At 43.2% G+C, this 18,460-nt stretch overlaps 2 protein-coding genes across 5 annotated transcripts in view; both read right to left on the bottom strand.

The window, feature by feature from the left end:
* Positions 1–31: 31 nt before the first annotated feature.
* LOC128873248 (uncharacterized) lies at positions 32–3,078 on the bottom strand. Its single transcript, XM_054116679.1, has 4 exons — positions 2,936–3,078; positions 1,808–2,791; positions 992–1,618; positions 32–700 (listed from the first exon to the last, which is right to left on the bottom strand). The coding sequence occupies exons 1-4, from the start codon at positions 3,061–3,063 to the stop codon at positions 34–36; spliced, it is 2,406 nt and encodes an 801-aa protein (XP_053972654.1). The 5' UTR covers positions 3,064–3,078; the 3' UTR covers positions 32–33.
* A 1,522-nt stretch (positions 3,079–4,600) lies between these two features.
* Positions 4,601–18,460, bottom strand: part of LOC128874347 (uncharacterized) — a 52,852-nt gene continuing 38,992 nt past the window's right edge. Inside the window, exons 2-14 of one of the 4 annotated variants that reach the window (XM_054119010.1) lie at positions 17,772–18,009; positions 17,076–17,184; positions 16,675–16,699; positions 16,398–16,599; positions 15,968–16,317; positions 15,172–15,238; positions 14,125–14,433; positions 13,211–13,364; positions 12,289–12,650; positions 10,752–10,868; positions 9,203–9,289; positions 5,516–6,130; positions 4,601–5,153 (exon numbers count right to left, since the gene is read on the bottom strand). In XM_054119010.1, the coding sequence (XP_053974985.1) occupies positions 4,989–5,153; positions 5,516–6,130; positions 9,203–9,289; positions 10,752–10,868; positions 12,289–12,650; positions 13,211–13,364; positions 14,125–14,433; positions 15,172–15,238; positions 15,968–16,317; positions 16,398–16,599; positions 16,675–16,699; positions 17,076–17,184; positions 17,772–18,009 (2,800 nt within the window). In that variant the 3' untranslated portion in view covers positions 4,601–4,988. The remainder of the gene's footprint in view (positions 5,154–5,515; positions 6,131–9,202; positions 9,290–10,751; positions 10,869–12,288; positions 12,651–13,210; positions 13,365–14,124; positions 14,434–15,171; positions 15,239–15,967; positions 16,318–16,397; positions 16,600–16,674; positions 16,700–17,075; positions 17,185–17,771; positions 18,010–18,460) is intronic. The other 3 variants (XM_054119012.1, XM_054119011.1, XM_054119013.1) reach the window with 3 other exon arrangements.

Below are 18,460 nucleotides of genomic sequence, written 5' to 3'. Positions count from 1 at the left end.
TAATGCAATGCCAACTATTTCAAATGTTCTCGTTCAAGTTATCTTCGATGGTTCCAGTTTGAGGCTAATGAAAAAGTTCTCTCGATCCTCTCTGTATCGAGTTTTCAACAGAAATTCATGCGTGAACGAGTGTCCTGGGAAATCGTAACCACGAGAACATCTCTGACAATCCGTCAGCCAGGACACGACGTCGAGGACCCGTCTCATCCTTGGCTCCATGTCCCTCAATCTCTCCTCTTCTTTAGCGAGGGCTCTACGTTTCAGGACAACGTTATACCACCGGTAAAAAAATTTCCACGCTAAGTCCTGATCTCTCGACGTCCACAACAAATCCTCTCCCTCCTCGTAGATGGTTTTCCGACTTTTTTTATACTTCATTTTGGTGAAAACCGACACGAGGATACGTTTACTTAAACCATGTCTCTGTTCTAAATCCTGGTTACGTTTCAGATTCGAAGCATCCTTATTTACGTTAGCAGACCCTGTGTCCTTCGAGCATTGAACCGTTTTTTCTTGTACGACGCAGAAGTTATTGCACTCTCGACGTCTTTCCATGCTACTCATGCCGAGAATTCTATCTAAAAGACTACCAACGTACGGCATACAAGGTGGTTCCCTTTCCGCCTTAGACCAGGCTCGTCGATACGCCAAATTCCATGGACTTTTGTAAATCTTGCAGAGCCTCTCCATGGTGTCGTACCTAGAACGTCGAAATAGTTCGTACAATAAAGCGTTTGCGAAATATTGAATCTATATAAACTATTGCGAACTTCATCGACGTATTTTACTAAATGTCATACAAATGTTTACTACGCACTTCAGAAACATTCTGTGTAGTAGAATCTCTGTAACGACAGGTTAAATGTATATTTCGTGGAAAAAATATAGCGAGGTAAAAGTAACGCGAGACTTTTATTGTTTTCGGGTGTCGTTTTCTACAGCTCTATAATCCTTCCACCAAGTACACTTATCTGTTCAAAGGACATCGCACCTGGTGGCATGGTGGACACGTAAATAAGACCAGCTGCTTCGCAACCTGTAAATCGGAGGCGCTTGCAGCCCTGCCAAAATGGACCTACACGAATGAAAGTTTCCCATAGCGAAACACTTGCCAGCCGCGTTCACGAGTCTCGCGATGATTCTAGCTCTGACGCGTAACCTTTTGATCGTGAGAATCTCGCTGACAACGAGACAAGAAATCCTGTGGCTGAACGCTATCCACGCTGCCAAATTAGGAGTATTTCTGGAGCTCCTTTGGAAAACCAAAATCTCGATCTCTTCAGCGGGGATCCTGACGAAGAGATCGCGATCGATCATGGTCAACTGCGTGGCCAGAGTGGTGCTGTCTATGTCCCAGATGGTGATCCTGAAATCCATTCTCAGCAATCTCCTCAGCTGAACCGTGCTATTATTCTCCTGATCCTCGCATTTCCTCTTCCTCTTGCCAGACCCATTCCCTGAGAAGATTCGTTCGAAGAAGCTAGGCTTCTCCTCGGCGGCGATGATGGAGTCCTCCTCGCACTGGCATTTTCTTCTCCTTGAGAACAATTTTCGTTTCGTTGGACGTTCCTTCTCCTGACGATAAGTTTGTAGGTGGCTCAAGTGCTGTCTCAGCTCCCTGTTGCAATACAATTGGTAAGATTCGATCGCGGTATCAAGTGGCGCATTATACATCCATGAGACCCAAGATAAAACGGAATTTGTGGGCCCCATCTAACGAGAAAACGAACAGTAATTACAAAATACAAGTACCTTTTGTTTATGGTATAATGCGCCACTGTGGATATCATCTTTGGATATCAACTACCTGTAGGCAGCAGAGGCAGGTCTGGGCCTGTACCAGTATTCAGGGGTCCAGAATAATATCACGCGTCCTCTAGCAGTGGTTCCAACGGACCCAAACCTCCCCGATTGCAGAGCCGTGAAGGAAATACTAGCTGCTAGCTGACGCCGCGATACAGGGAGTCTCAGCTCGTTGTCAATTGGCTGACGACGAATAGCGACCAGGCTGAACGATCTGCGTCCTTGTAGCGAGCTTCGTTCGCCAGGTTGAACACTCCAGGGTCCCAATCCACGAAGAAAATGCGCTGCTGTGCAAAGGCCATATCTTCTGAAATGTCTGAGACGCTTCGAGGACCTGCAACGACCTTTCTCATCGCCTTCCCAGACCTTCACACCGTCCTCCACGAGAGCGTAAAAGTTCTGCACGCGCTTTGCTTCCGATCTCGCACGTTTGGAATCCCTGAGCACCAGCCCCGAATGACATTTTTCTGGTACTCCGAATCCGAAACGCGAAATCCTTCCCGTCAACTGTTTCTTCGGATTTTTCGAATCTACGCGACGATCGTCACTGTCCTTCTTCCTTGAGGTCTCTTCCAGGGCCTCGTCTTTGTACCACACGTTGCGTTTCTCGCTAACTTTGTGGTCGTTGATGATTTTGTCTTGCAAACGACCGCAGGGACAACTCTGGCGGGTCGTGAAGAACTTGCTCGTGTTATAGTATTTACGATTGTGGTCTCTGATAAATAAGACATCGCACAGGCCACCGTTTTGAATATTCTGATCTAAACAGTAGCAGGTTGGCCAGCTGCGACTAGCTTTCTCGACTCTACAGGAGGAGAGGTCTTTTAGGGCGCTCTTTACATCCTTCAAGCTGGCGCCAGCGAATCTTACAGGAACTGGAGCGTACTTGCCACTAGATAATTCATCATAAGAAGGTCCGAGATAGAGGTCTTTTTGAGTCCACGTTGGGGCCGCGTGGTCCCCAGCACCGCCGTAGTGCGCCCATACTCTGCACTTGTTAAAAATGTGTTAATCTTAAAGTGTGTACGACGGAAGTCTTTGAGTTTTAAAACTTCAAAGATTCATACATCGTCATCTTTATACATCGCTACCTTGCAGCTAAGTATCGAGCAATATAAATGAATAATATTACCTGCACACTGCCTCCTTTCCTTCAGTTTTAGCCTCTTCCTGGATCTCGATCTCCGACGAAAGAATATACAACGTCGTGGAGCTCGAAGAACTCGCAGCTGTGGTCTCCGATAACGAGCTCCTGTCCATCCTCCTTGCGAGCAGGCTGTCCACTTCCTCGCACCATTTCTTCCAACAAATTTTCCTCCTTTGCATACCGCCAAGTTCGTAGTAGTTCGCCCTTCCGTCCACGAATCTAATCGCGTCAACGTCGGTCAGATATAAAACGCCAGCGTGAAATCTTAATCCGCGCGTCACGTTGCGGCGACTCTGAAGGAGAGTGGCTATTAGTCACTCTGTACGGGCCAGTTTCATTTGAATCGTTATAAAAGTGCTGCAAGTTTATTTTATTTAAAAGAATTTGTCTCGGCTGAAAAGTGAATGGACTTGCGTTACTTTTAGAACGAAAGGATTATCTATCAACGAACTGTCTACCTTGCCTTTAATGTTTTGCGATGTCTCCTGTTGAACACGCTCAGGGTAACGTACTGCAAAGGATACACCGAGATCAGCTCGAAGGTCTCGATGGTTGGGTCGAGGCCACGCGGACAGAAGTACTCGCAGTTGTTCTTGAAGACATCCGCGGCTATGATTAATTTGGAGGGCGTGAGACCAAGGGAAACCTGACGGATCCCTCGTCCGTTTCTGGTGGTCTCAGCGAATGGGGATTCCACGAGGATGGTATCAGAGAAGTCAGAATATTCGGAGGCCAACAGCTTTTTAATTCTGTTGCACTCCATTTCGCGACACCTCGTTCGTCGACTAGGAGTGTGGCTTTTGCGCGACGCGTGCATGATGTACAATTTTCGTTCGGTGTGCAGAGAGACAGTCGTTTAGACGAGATTTTTCAAAAGAATTTTTCAAAAGCCCCGAACCGACCGATGATCGCGAGGTTAACGAGCCCCTAATGAACGTATGCGATCAATTGTAAAAATAATTCTCGAATAACTTCTCGACGGTCAGGTGACTGGAATAATTTGAATTTTCATTGCATCGATAATGGTACGATGTTAAATTGCAGTAGGATAAAGTTGGATCAAATCAATTGGTCATCATTATCTCCATTAGAGCGTTTAGCTCCTAAGCCACTATATCTCTAGTCGCTTCAAGTAAATCTCCAAGATCGCGCTTTCTCTGAATCAGAGAGAAAGCATAGAAAAATTGTAGGAGTAATCGAACGTGACTCACTGTTGAGGAATTCAACGACAAACTGCATTTTTATTAACTATAACCGCAAATCGTAACGTTATCAACGATAAAACCGATTGTGTAGCGTCATTCGAAAGGTCGATTAACTACCACAACACGATTTCTACATTAGTAGAATATATTGCGAATTACGTCGTGTTTGGTCTCATTTTAATTAGAAAAATGTCAGAAATATGATGGTAATAGTTTTACAACAATAATGGTAATAATAAAAAAAGTTTGATCGTTGCATTAGCATTGTCTCATCGAGATATCCGATCCCGGATCATGTTACTGTCCATTTATCGTAGAGAAACTTGTGCATTTAAGGAGACTGTTGAATTATATACTGTTGCATATGATTATACACTTTAATAAATAACGGAACGGAACGGTAGGATTTCTTTATTATGGAAGAAGGTGAAGTAAACACAGAGACTACATATCGGTGTCTTTATTTTTCAGTTCGATGCCTTCATCGAGTTCTACGACTCGTACATCAAAATCTGTGACGGTGGGGACTAAGTTCAAAGACACGGGCCTACGTGGTAAAAGATTTCGCAGTGCCTTATCTCGGTTAATAAGGATTATTAGCCGTTTTTTTTTGTCCTCCTTACTTGCTATAATACGATAATAAATAACATGTAAAAAAAGACGTACGGATAAAAGACGTAAAAAAGAAGCTCGCCAATAGGGGGAGCGCTCTTTTGTCTAGAATATAATCGATGTAAGGTTTCAAAAGAGCGTGCAAAAATGTACATTGTGGCAGAGGTACAAGGTGGACTCTCCTAATCGATTCGTCCGACTTAAACGTTAAGCTAGGTTCTTTATCGATTATTATGATCCGGGTTCACTTTGATGGTGACTTTGTTCAGAGCGGACGCGAGCTTCTCGATGTTACTCTGAGGCAGCTTCCCGGGCTCCGAATTCGTTGTCTCGTTGTTAGACGTTGGTGCGTTCTCGGGGATCGGCTTAATACCTGCTTGCGGTTCCTGAAATGGCAAATTTAAAAACATTGTACCATTCGTAACTGAACGAACCATTATATTTTCTTCGTAGTTTTCTAAAATTCGTTTTCTAAAATTCAGATAATCTAAAACAGAATTTATGTATTATTCGTATGCACCTAACGCGAATCCTCCGTCTATCTACTCTAGTCTCATCTACATTACAATAGCATTGTTCTCCAACAAACGTGTTATTAACATAATTTCTGGTGCCTCCAGTTGTCCTTAACGACGCCGTTCAAGCGTTTACGTACTTTCCAAGATACCTTCTGTATGCTTCAAGTTTTCGCGACTAAACTGTCCAACGTATAATCCTAAGCCTCGATTACATCAACGATGAAACTCACCCCCTCAGTCTTTCTTCTTAAGTTCGATCTCTCCAACGTGGCGGCGAGCTCGTTCTGCAGCCTGGACACCACAGGTCCGTTCGCCAGCTCGTTGGTCCCGTTCCTGTCGACGCGATTCTGCTGAGACAAGAACTCCAGCTTAGACGGTGGTTTAGCCTCCCCCTCGTAGGCGCCTATCCTAATGGCGACCTTTCCACCCGTTGGCTTTGCGATTTGTGCGTTCATAGCTGGCGGCGGTGGCGGTGGCACGGTTGACTTCGACATCTCCGATACGGGACTCATCGAGGGCTCCTTTCCGTTAGCCACAGGCTTGTTTCCGGTCCCAGTGTGCCGTGGGCTTCCGTTCACGGTCATCGTCGAGTTCTGCATGGGGAAGTACGTGGATGGTGGCTTTGGAATTACTGGATTTGGCGTTTCCTTCAGCTTGAAGGACTCGATGCTCTGCATCTCCACGGACTCCTCGTTGCTCTTGGACTTGGAGAGTAGAGGAAGTGGCGGAGGTGCTGGTGGAGCTGGGGGTGTGGGAGGTGTAGGAGGAGCTGAGGAGACCGGGGGTGCTGGAGGCGCTGGCGGGATGACAGGCGTCGCTGTGTTCAGCACCCTCTTCTCTTGTTCCTGGTGGCGATAGAATAGTTTCTTTAACTCTCTATTGCGTAATGTTTCTAATAATGGTTAATACGATAAAAATAATTTCTATGGGTTTCGATAAGGAGTCTGGTAGCTTTGTGGATTTAAGCACTAATTGTTTAGGTCGAGTAATTAATACACCTTGCAAATATAAAGGTGTGCTTTATATTTTCTAGTTTCAGTGTACTGACGAGTTTATTTGAACTTGAAAAAAAAACAACTTCTATTGCAGTTATGTTAATATATGTAGTGCGATAGCAGGTAGATAGAAGCCTATCTTATTGCACGATAACGCGAGGCCTTGTGCATCAAGAACGACGTTGGATAATATTTGACGAAGTACAACGTTTCATCGATAGTTCGCCAACAAATGTTCTTAATTAATATGAAAATAGCCGACAGGCACATGATCGTTCTTATCAGCACTTCCGCCTCGCGATATTAATTTTTCTCAGGCATACACGAATTAGATGCACCCATAGATGTTAATTAAGTTTGATTAGGTTGATAACTAACGCCGTATGGAGTGATGGTGACCAGGACGCGGCTCCTTTTCTGTTCACCGTTCCTCATTAAATTGTTCATCGTGAGTTTCTAAATGATATCTATCATTCCCCGATTAACTTTCCATTCCGTCGGCGTGTCGATACGATCTCCTTTTCACTGAATTGATAACGGTTGATTACAGGCGTACGTTTACATTTAACAATTTTTTATAAATCACTCCGAGCCGTATTAATTAACGGGTTCGAGGAAAAGTTCCCATTAACTCTTTGCAGCACGGGGTGGTTGACCGTCTAGAAAATGGTCCACTTAAACCCTATCAACCCTTTCTAGATTTTAATCGCAGTTACCAAAAGTTTGCAATGATCACACGTTTGCGCCTGCTCGCAATTTTCTATGCGTCCTAACACTTTTATTTTCGTCTGTTTCAGCTTTGTCGCGCACTTAAGGCCTCGACGCTCGGATTCTTGGCCAGGTAAAGGTAAATCGAGGTAAACTCGATTGTAATTCACTGTTCCTTGGACGAGCACTCGGAGAACAATCGTTCCGGGACGCGAACTGTCAGTTTTTTCCGAATTACAAGTCGCTTGGTCGGCGCATTTTGCACGCTAATCGCTGCTTCGCGTTTTCGTTAATCACAGTCGCGCGCTTTGCGGTAATCCCGGTGCGGCCGCCTTGAAACCGATCGCACGCCGCGAGTCGACTGAAAACAGTCACGAGAGTCGTCGCTCTTATGTAACCTCCTATTATTTTTCACGTCTGCCGCAATTTGCGAGAAGCCCGACACGCAGCGAGTCGCGCGTGCTGGAACCGACTAACCACCGCACGCACGTGTATTTTAGGGGACAGTTCGGTAATTTCAAAGAAAAAAATCAATTCTTAACGATGCATATGATATGTTATACACACTCCACGTTACTTTTTGAGTTGTCATTGTCGAGGCACGTCTCGGACTTTTAGTGAAAAACTGGTTTTAACTTGCATTGATAATGGAAAATGTAATTTTATTGGCACTTTATCGAACCGCAACCACCTACTGGCGCCGATTACCCACCGATAAGTCGATTACGTGAATCATCGGACTCCCAGTAATTTGTATCTTTCCGTAGATCGTCTAGATGTAAAATCAATTCGTTTCCTATCGTCTTGTCGCTAAGTCACGATAAATCACCGATCATCGGATCGAATGGCTCGATCGAACGATATAAACGGTTCGATTTAGAAAGTCCTCGCTGAGCGCGCGCGGTTAATGTATTATAATCACTTAATTACGTCTCAATTAAGGGCATGATTTAGTGGTTTCAACGAAACGACCGTCCGATGTTTTCTATCGCGCGGTGATTGAGATACTGAAGACAAAACGGTGAAATGTACGTGACTATAACCGGCAGATCGCTCTCTATCTCGTTCCAACGATCCCCTGTACGTGTGTACAACAGTTAATAACGCGCTTCTACATAAATTCAGGTGCACTTGAGCGTATGCGTTCGCACACAGGTAGACCGTTCGCGGCGCGCAGACAATAACCGCACCGAACGCTTCGTAATTTCGAGGCCTTATCTGTTTACTTTGCCAGATCTCGACGGTTGTGCAATTAACAGTAAAAATGTTACCCAGTCGTCCGGAAAACGATGCTGCTTGCTTCTAAGATAGATGTGCTCTCGATTTCGCCTAATATTCACAGTTCTCTATAATTCCTCTAAACATTTAATGAATTTACGAAATGCTCAACTCAGCAGTTCGGTGTGAAAATTAATCAATGTTTGGTGAAATCGTTGTTCAAGGTGTACACAACTCCGTCAGGATGTTTCGAAAGTCCACACGAGGCGCAGTGCAAGCATCCGAAAGGATGTCTTTAATGAAATATGAGAAGTATGTACTTGGAGTTATATTTGGATAAATAAGAGAGACCCTACGTAAAATTAATTTTAGTAAAATTCCGAGCACGAGTGAATATACGAGCACCCTATCGATAGGTAATTCACCCCGGTTACTAAGCGTAATCTCGACTGAGAAACCTTCCTCGCCAAGTCTCCGAGTACGTTGCTACCTAATAGGATTTTTTAATTGCCCGCTTACGTATCCACGGTTCCGCTTTTTCCAACACGCGCGCGCTCGCCTATCGCCCCGTAATCTGAAGAGGAATTTTACCTTCGCTCGTTGATCTTTTCAGTGATCAGAAGCTGTAACGTCTTCCTATGGAAGGAAACGGTGAAAGTAAACAGCGAAATTGCAAGCGTTGTCGCCTCGAGTGCAATTGCAATCGGAAGAAGCATACGTTGTCTGGGTGATTAATTAGTTCCACGATTTTGTATCAATTTTAACCATCGACTTTATTGTAACCTTAACCATTAAAACGTAATATTTTGTCCAAGCACATTTCATTATCTGCTTTAAGGAGCAGAGTTACATTCCAAAAAGGGGCGCGCATGACAGCAATCAATAAGAAGAAGAGATACCAGAGTCGTGCATTTTTCAGATGGACCGCAGAGTCACGTATTCGAGGACAGACTGCGTCGTACGTTCCCCAGGAAGATAAGCTTATCGTTTTCTTACCTGCTCGGACGTCTGATCGGAGAAATGTACTTTTTGCTGAGCCGAGTTGAACATCTTCCGGTGGGCACGCTTGAACTCCTCCATCAGCTGCGAACAATTTAATGCTGAACTCTCTTCGCGTATCGGAGACTAGAGTTTCAAATTTAAAGCTCTTCGTGACTCTAGCGATTATTAAGAATTTTATTTATCGCGAACTGTTTTCGGCTCGAATGTTTCGCTATTCTTACACTTCGGCATCTGTTTAGAGACAGAAACTATTCGGTTGTCCCGAAAGTTTCTTTCGCGAGTTGCACTCAATTATTTTATGTGGTCGGTGTTTATATAAATCGACAATCTAATTTCATAGATATCTATGTTGTAACAGTAATGGAGCAAAATGAATCGTGTACAATTCAGTAACGTAACATAAAACGTAAAATATTGTGCATGTATTATTTATTAATAAAGCGAAAGAAACTTTTGGGACAACCTAATAAATCGATCGAAAGCGGAATAAGAAACTCGCTGGAAACGCGAGTGCACTAGCTTCGTCCGCTTACGGTTATAAACTGAGCGAAGATTACCAAGCGAGCAATGCGCCTGTGAACATGATCGTTTGAAGGCTCGTCCACGAAAGTTCAATCTTTTGCAGCATCGTGCAATAATTTTTAATTAGATCTACTCTCTACTCATTATTACTCGCGGTTCTTTTCAGCAGCCGTCGTGGGTTTAACGACGTTCACTCTTTTCCTGCAACGAACGCTACTTTTTTCACTTATCCCAATTAAACGACGATCAAATCCGTGTGTACTTTGATTAATATGGATCGAAGACTAATCGTATTCACTGGTGCTATTTACACGAGACCGTAAGTGTACGAAACTATACTTCTAGTTGCTAGAGATCGTAAATACAGTCAGTGATGGATCTGGAAGAGTTTAAAAGGAGGGAGAAAGGGATCGAAAATTTGTTAGGTTTCTCTAGGAATTTGTTTTAGTCTCATTTATCAAAAAATAATGACTTTTAGTGTTAGAATATACTTTTAGTGTTAGAATATAGAACAGTCAATCCTATAAATATTCGTATCCTCTATGTCTATTGAAGAAATTTGTTTAAATTAAATAGTAGGTTTGATGTTTCCATGTGTATGTTTGGATAAATATGTTGATGTATATAAAAATATATAAGCTTATTCATATACATATTCATAACGAAAAATTCATTTGGTAATATCAAAACTATTACTTAATTTAATCAAACTTCTTCAATAGACATAGAGGGTACGAATATTTATGGGATTTACTGTAGTTTAGATTGTAAGTGCCAGGAATCAAAGTACATTGAGTAGTGTATATACTGTTATCGGACTGTTTACGTCCGCACCGGTAGGCCGGGAAAATATTAACGTAACGATAGCACAATTTTTACAGGCTTCGTTTACCTGTGCTACTTGCGCGTGTGTTCAATTCTAATCGATAAACAATTCAATACACCGCTCATAAGATAGATCTACGCGACTGTATGTGAAATTTTGTCGTTTTCATTTCATAGAATTATAACTTGCTGGTACCTTGTCGTGCGTGACCTTCTGCTCCTGCGCCCTCAGAGCTTCCGAATTTTGAGGTTTCCGTGCCTCCATGGTCCTGTCCTTAGCAGCTTCCGTTTTGGCGGCGTTGTTCATACTCCTCTGCAATAGAATGTCGATACGTAATACGTGCGTGTCGATGATCGATTATCTCGCGAACAAGTCACACGAATAGACACGGCTACCGTACAGAGAACTGCGAAGACTCAATTATTTCGTCACAGATTGCGTACGATAAATCGATTATTGCGTGTACGCTATAAACAATCCGTGCTAGTTATTGTTATCGAACGCGCGTACCTCTAAACTGAATCATCGATTATAACGAGCTTTGCAACTGTTTTCTCAGAAAAAGTGATTTGCAACGTAAGTGTTATCTTTTAACGTGACGAAGAAAGCTTTATTAAACAAGAAAGTTGCAATACATTAGGAAAACCGTGATCCTAGAGTTAGTTTATATTACTACCTAAGTGTGCTCCAGACAAATACGGAGTTTTGCATTAAATTTTAATCAGAGCTTATTTGGTATCGCAAAAATCTTTCGGCCTCTACTGATAATAACATCCGTATCTAACAAGAGAACATATTCAATTGTCACGCGTCGATTTTGATAAAATTGACGTGGTAGGTAGTTCTCATAAAAACATTTGACACGTACTTTTTTTTGATTGGCAATCGTTCATATCGAAGAGGTGAAAATAGAAAAGATGGGGGTGAATACCATGTTTTTTTAAATATCTTGAAAACTACAGGAGTTTGAACTCTAATACTAGAGACGTGTGTAAGATTTCAAATTAAAATCTTGCATATGAAAACAAAAATGATAAAGAAGCCACACGTTTGGCGCGGAAGAAGGAATTCCCCATTTAATACAATTATTATTGTTATATGGTGAAAATCAAAATTTCCAAAAACATGTATCCTTAAATTTAACCTGTAGTTTACACATATGAATTTTCACGAATGACAAACAATATCTAGTAACATAAATTAACAGAAAAAGATATTTTTTCAAAAATAAATTATTTAAATAAATAAACAATTTCTTTTGGCATGAGTAAATTATCCATTCAGAAACGCATATTTTTAAAAAGAAATTTTTGTCCTAGCTCCTCTAGTTTTCAAGATATTTAAAAAAACATTGTATTCACCCTCAACTTTAGGGGCTGTTTTCGCCCCTGTTTTCAATATTTTTTTGAGAACTACCTACCACATAAATTTTATCAAAATCGGTGTGTGACAATTGGATATGTTCCCTTGTAAGTTCGACTCGAACCTCGATATGCTCCAGAGGAGAACTTGAATCCCAACGTCTGGCATTGCCTAAAGTAGACTCGGTTGTACGCTCGAGTATGGAAAGTGTCGAATAAGAAGTAAAGGATCGCAGACGACATAGGAGCGATCGAAGAATTAATATGCCAGCGTTGCGTATAACTTCCAGATTATGCGAGAAATGCATACACGGTGGAGGCACCCCGCATACTATTCAGTTTTGCAAAAGAAAAAAATGCGCCGCTCCTACCTGCTGCGCTCGCCTCTGCAGTTCTTGCGTTATGGCAGTGCTTAGGTCGGTGCAGGCGATCGGCGACGTCCTTGTGACGCAATTGCGGGGTGTTGCGTGTACGGTGGTCGCCGTGTCGTTAGTTTTATTGGTCCCAGTCGAGGCTGCCGTCACCGAACCGTAGGAAACCGTCGACGGCGGCTCGCAGGAGGACGTCGACAAGGACGAAGAGGTGGAAGCCGAGTCCTTGCTGCAGGACGACTCCAGGCTCGACTCCGTCTCCGTCGAGCCTGTGCTGCCCATCGACATCGTGCTACCCATTTGCATACCCATGGCGTTCATTGGCTTGGCCTCTGCGTGAATATCACGGATTCTTCGTGTCACTTTACGATCGGCATTTTGGAGATCGTCAGAGGAGTCGAGGCATGAAATTTTGAATTGATGGGACAACGAGATAGAATCTTGTACCCAGTGGACAATCTGACTAGAGTTAGCTGGGACGTCGAGGGATCGATAGGGATCGTTTAAATAACAGATAATGAAATCGATCGTACATGTTTACCTAATCAGTTTGATATATTTTTCTGATCCAAGATTTTCATTTTTATGTAACGAACAAAGGATAAGTTGCTTATCTCTTATTTGGTATTCGTAACTTTTATCTTTGGAAGAATGTCGCCAATCTCTGGATAAGATTTACTGGTAGGCTTATGTAGGCGAAAAATTTGCGTTGATAAGAAGGAGAGAGATTTCAGTAGTTGCTTGTTTGTAGAATAATATTAGAATGTTCGTTAATGTTAATAAGCACGTTTTCATTTAAAGTTTTGACGTTTTCATCGATTAAAAAATTTGTTCACTATGGAATTTTCTTCGATGGCATTCATGCAATTAAATATGTATCTTCTGTACATCTAATGAATTGTTTGAGGAAAGTTTAACAAACCTGCTGGCCACTTGTAAGAAAGAGGTGGCGGAGGAGCGGGTGGGCACACAGTTTGATGCACCTCCACGGTGGTCACCGTTTTCCTGTCGCCCTCGATCGGCTTTTGCATCATTTGCAGCTCGGATAGCCGATTGCCATCTTGCGAACCGTTTTCCTGCATCACAAAAAATGGAGACGTGTTGTTCATTTATTATAATGCCGCGTCAAAGGGCCATAGATAGAATAATTGTCTTATATTGTCCATGATTCAAACAGTAGTAACATTTTTATGTGGAATACTATTCTGATTCTATATTACATATTAAATTCGAAGTTGCTAGATACATGTACGGAAATAAGGCAACTTTAAAGCAAAATAATTGCATCGATGAGCTTATTAAGACCAAGTATGAAGTAAATCCGTCCATAAATAAAATATTCCTCATACAAACGTTGTAATCCCTTTTTAACCCTTTAGGGCTTAGATTTCGAAATATCGTTTCTCATTCCTTGTATAGATCATAAGGGAAACCTCTGTGCAAAATTTCAGCTTTCTAGGTTCAAGAGTTTAGCCTGGGCGTTGATGACTCCATAAGTTAAAGCTTTTATTTTATCACATATAGACTACACCTGTTTGAAAAACTCAATTTTTTCAGACGAACCTCTTAAAATTCTCCTTAAAACACAGAAGTATCGTTTCTCTTTTTAATTAAGTCGCGTTCAGGCTGCATCATACCCCGATCGTCACGCTAATTCAATCAGATAATAGCGACGATTACGAGGGTACTCGAAGGTAGAAAGCGCACATCTAAATTAATTATCAAACAAGTTTCTTTTTCACTTCGCCAAGAATTCCTCACGGTTTGTTTACGTTCCCGCGGAAGAAGTTAACGACCAAAGGACTGGCTGCGATTAAAAAATGGCGGTTCCCTTACTTTGGAACCGTGATACGGGAGAACGTCGTCGGCTGGCCCGTCGTATATGTAGTCCTGCTGTCTGCAGTTGTCCCGTCGATAAGCCAATCGACGATTCGCCTCGTCGCGAGGATTGGCATCGAAATCGTGGACCTCGTAGTCGATCCTGGGCGCCACAGGATCGTACAGGGGCTCGTTGTCGATGTCATCCTCGTAGCTGCCTCCCATATTCGGGTGACCTGGTCCTCCCATTAGCCTGTGATTTTGGTTCTGGTTCTGATTGATGCGGATCACTGTGGTGTTATTTGGCTTGCGAGTCCATTCCTGAGTCTGCAAGTTCGAGCACTATTTAAATTGGCGATTAGGTCACTGTGTAATTGGGAGTTTCACATTTGAGTCGTTCGCTGCACAAATCGATTTACTCCTCTTTTTGAAAAATCTTAAATTTAGGTGTCAAATCACTTTGTATAGTCATAACTTTTTATATTTATAATAACTTTCCTGAAAAGCTTTAAGTCTTAAGACTGCTTTAAGTCTTAACCCTTTGCACTTGAGAAGTGACTCTCACTCGCCATTAGGATTCACGCAACAAATCTACAATACCTAATGTTTCCTTAGGTTTAATTTCTTTGGAGCTCAAAGTGTCGATAAAATGATCGTCGGCGAGGTAAAGGTGACCTTATTTTCGAATCTAGATAGCTCAGAATTCATAGCAATAGAACGCTAAGAAACATCTCGAGTTGCTGGTAGATTCCAGAAAAAAGGCCTCGAGTGCAAAGGGTTAAACGTTACTGTCGATATCTTACAACTTTAGATTTAGCCTTTTAGATTTAAAGCTTGTTGTAAAGCTTGTATTCGTGGCTTCTGGAAGGTTGTCGCGTCTGATATCAACTTGTATCGGAGCTACCTAGCCCTGAAGATGCAGACTGCAACGTTTGCGAAACGTCGTCGTTAACGAGCTGATATCAGACGTGGCAACCTTCCGGAAGCCACGAATACTACAAATCTTAGAATTATTATTTTCCGAGTCGTCCCAACGGTTGTTTCTATTAATTTCGTAGATCTTACCTGATCCACGTGAGGCCACTCGGAGGAGCTGCAACTGCTGGTGGACAAAGCCAGTGGGCAGCAACTCCTGGAAAATTCAATGGCACGTGCTCGAGTGATTTTTCATCGTGCACCGCGTGTACTTTCTAATTCCCAATTAAACGTCGTCGTGATGAAGCGCGACCAAGCAGCGCTGGGGTTAGAAGCAGGATGAAACGTTCGCGTGGCGTATAGGAATTCGTCGTGCACGGCACCACGATCATTATCGCGAAATGTCCTATTAATAGAATGACTTTCTCTCGGTGTAAATTCATCGATGCCATTCGATAATGGTTGTTGCCAGAGAGAGATATGTATCCGGTGCCGTAAAACCGCGCAGCTGATACTTTAAGCCGATCGCGGGCCCGGTTCTCTGCCGAAGGAACGCTCCCGACCGGTCGTTGTTAATTGGAATTACGTACAATGGTCCCAGGTTCGACGATGCCGTAACCGTGCAGCACGGTCGTTTTAAATTGCGTCATAAGTCCCTGGTAATTAATCGCAGGCGCTTCGCGAATGTCAAGGGACTTTTATTCCAAGGCGATAAGGAAGCGTGAAGAATCGCATGGGAACGTCCTCGTCGGGATGGATGGAATTTTATTCGAGTTCTATTGTAGGAGTCTAATCCCGCACCCTGCGTTTCGTGTTGTCGTTTGACTTTTTATTCGTGGGGTATTTTATTTTTTATTTGGGGGGCGCGATACTACGGTATCAAAAGCGGTGTATCTTTTATTTTGTATTCGAATGAGAGCCTCGGTCCACTCTGCGCGACACTGACCTTCCGTTTCGATTGCAGGCGTCGTCACGAGGATATCGATGGTTCATTCGTGGGTCGTGATGGTGCTGCGGCGAATAGGAAGGATTCTGCTGAGGTTGCGGACTGGCAGCAGCGAGGCTCGACGTTTCAGAGTCGTAGCCACTGGAACCACGGGTCCAGAGCGGTTCCGGGCAGTCGTAAAGGTGATTGGGTGCGGATCGCTGCACTATTAGATCAAGAACGGCGGAGCTTCTCATTACCTCGATGGCCCTTTCGAACGGAAGATCGGTCAGACGTTGCCCGTTACACCAGACGATCACATCGCCAGCTTTCAAGCCTGCTGCTCTCGCTGGTCCATCGTCTCTGGTACCCTGAATAATAATTATTATAATTGAATTATCGAGAATTTAGAATTTATGAAATCAGAATGGATAACAGAATTTTTGTTCACCTGAACGGTGAGTCCAGGCACAATGCCTCTGCAAACGCCGCATCCTAATCGACCCTTCTCGCCGACGGGGATACGAATCCTGATCTCGGTGCTCGGGACAGCCCCCATGCCAGTCTCGTTGTACTGCAACTGCTGCTGTTGCTGCTGCACCATGTGCCATGTGACCGGGTCGTTTGGATTGCTTTGCAAATCATAAGGTAATCTTTAAAACGAGAAAACATTCCTCGTGTGAACGCGAAATGCCACGCAGGAGACTTAATCACCGATCGGTACTTACTCTTTCACTGGTATCATTCCCACGCCTGAAAGAAAAACACGGCCAATGAGTGCGCGTCGTCGAGACGAAGAGAGTCAACGCTGTCTACTTCGAATTTATTATTATAACAGGAGAAATTGATAAATAATGCATCCTTGTTTTACTTTCAGTATTCAACGGTGCATGTAAGGAAGTGGGTGGTTGATTTGACAAGGGACAGACAAACATACAGGCGCAAATCAATGTATGCGAGATTAAATATGCATGATAAAGTATAAGAAAAAAACTGACAAACATGTTTACAGATAGAACTTCAGGGAAATGCAAAGAACGGAAGATCGACTTTATCGAACAACTAGAGTAGAAGACCCATCGGTTCGCATCTGGCACAGGTTAGAGATTCCGAGGAATGTGGTAATTACTTCGAATCTTGAGGACGAGCACTTGCTGGTTTTTTGCCAGTAGCGCGACTTCCTGATGAACGGCGTCCTCGACCGGATACCCGTTCACCCTTATGATCTGATCGCCAACCTGAAAGCAACATGCCCAGGGTGAAACTACTTGAAACGCAGACGAAATAGAGCAGAAACACACTGGTTAATTGCAAAATGGATTCGCTAGCTACACAAATCAGCGATCGAGTTGCAGATAGGGAGACGTTACCAAAATGGTACCATTCACATTACCTTACTTTACATTTTCTATTTCCTATTTTTATAAATAGTACATAACATACAGGCAGTCCATTAATGAAATTTGTCTAAATTACATGATAGATTTCATGTTTCCAAATAAACTTCGTATTTTATGTGTATAAACGCGTTAAGTATATTTGTGTACATATGCATAACGAAGCATTTATTTGAAAATATTAAAACTACCATTTAATAAATTAAATGACTGTCTAAATGGAGTTCTTCAATAAACATTATGCGAATACTTATTGGACTGATTGTATGTGTGCAGGTATTTAATTACGTTGAGCTCTCTTTTGTTTCATAACCCAAGAGTAATAAATCAGAATGTCCTGAAGCTCGTTACAATGGCTCCTAAATATGAGACACACGCGTCTGGTACGTATCAGGCAACTCTCCCCCTATATTACGAGGGATCTTTACCCTTAATCCATTTCTGTGGGCTTCTCCTCCGGGTTGGACGTCGCTCACGTAGAATCCGGCCGCGTATTCCCGGCCACCTCGCAGAGAGAAACCAAATCCCGATGCCCCTCGTCGCCTCAGTCTCACGTTCCTGGTCACACCGATGACGGCCATCCTACCGCCTCCTGTTGGGTTCCCAGGACCTCCACCGGTCGATGGAACCATGCCAGCACTGGGCGCGCTGGAAGATCCACCAGACCTACAACAATCGAACGTGACTTCAATACGACCCCATCCAACCCAGTTCCAAGTCTTTTATCAAGCTCTAAAAGATCTCTGATCATCGAGTAGATCATTTTTTTTCAGACTGGCACTCCGACGCTCGGAGTGCATCATCGTTATTGCGTGTATTGTTTCGCGGCTCGCGTTGCCACTCGCGGAAAGTGGAGCGGGATTCATTTGGCCAAATGAATCCCCGAGCACATGTAACTCGCAATAACAACGTTAACCCAGATTTAACGACGTTAATAAGCCTCTTCTTTTCGTTACGTAAAGCGAGCAACGTTACTTTCTCGTCGTTATTTCCGCGCGTTCTGCAAAATCACACGAACCTTTCCACTAATAACGACAATTATTTTTTACAGTTGAAAACGGTCGTCGCGCGTAACAACGTTTGGAAACGTCGGATTCGGATTCGGTGTAGCCTGTGG

Source organism: Hylaeus volcanicus, chromosome 3 (assembly GCF_026283585.1).
Source record: "Hylaeus volcanicus isolate JK05 chromosome 3, UHH_iyHylVolc1.0_haploid, whole genome shotgun sequence".
Lineage (NCBI taxonomy): Eukaryota > Metazoa > Arthropoda > Insecta > Hymenoptera > Colletidae > Hylaeus > Hylaeus volcanicus.
This window is presented reverse-complemented; position numbering and strand designations above follow the sequence as displayed.

Bases quoted from the DNA above. Each gene is read 5' to 3' on its own strand.
- LOC128873248 (XM_054116679.1), bottom strand. From the start codon at position 3,063: ATGGACAGGAGCTCGTTATCGGAGACCACAGCTGCGAGTTCTTCGAGC. The intron at 2,792-2,935 runs GTAATATTATTC...TAACAAGTGCAG, and splicing joins GGAAAGGAGGCAGTGTGCAG to AGTATGGGCGCACTACGGCG. The intron at 701-991 runs GTGCGATGTCCT...TCGACGTTCTAG, and splicing joins CGTGTCCACCATGCCACCAG to GTACGACACCATGGAGAGGC.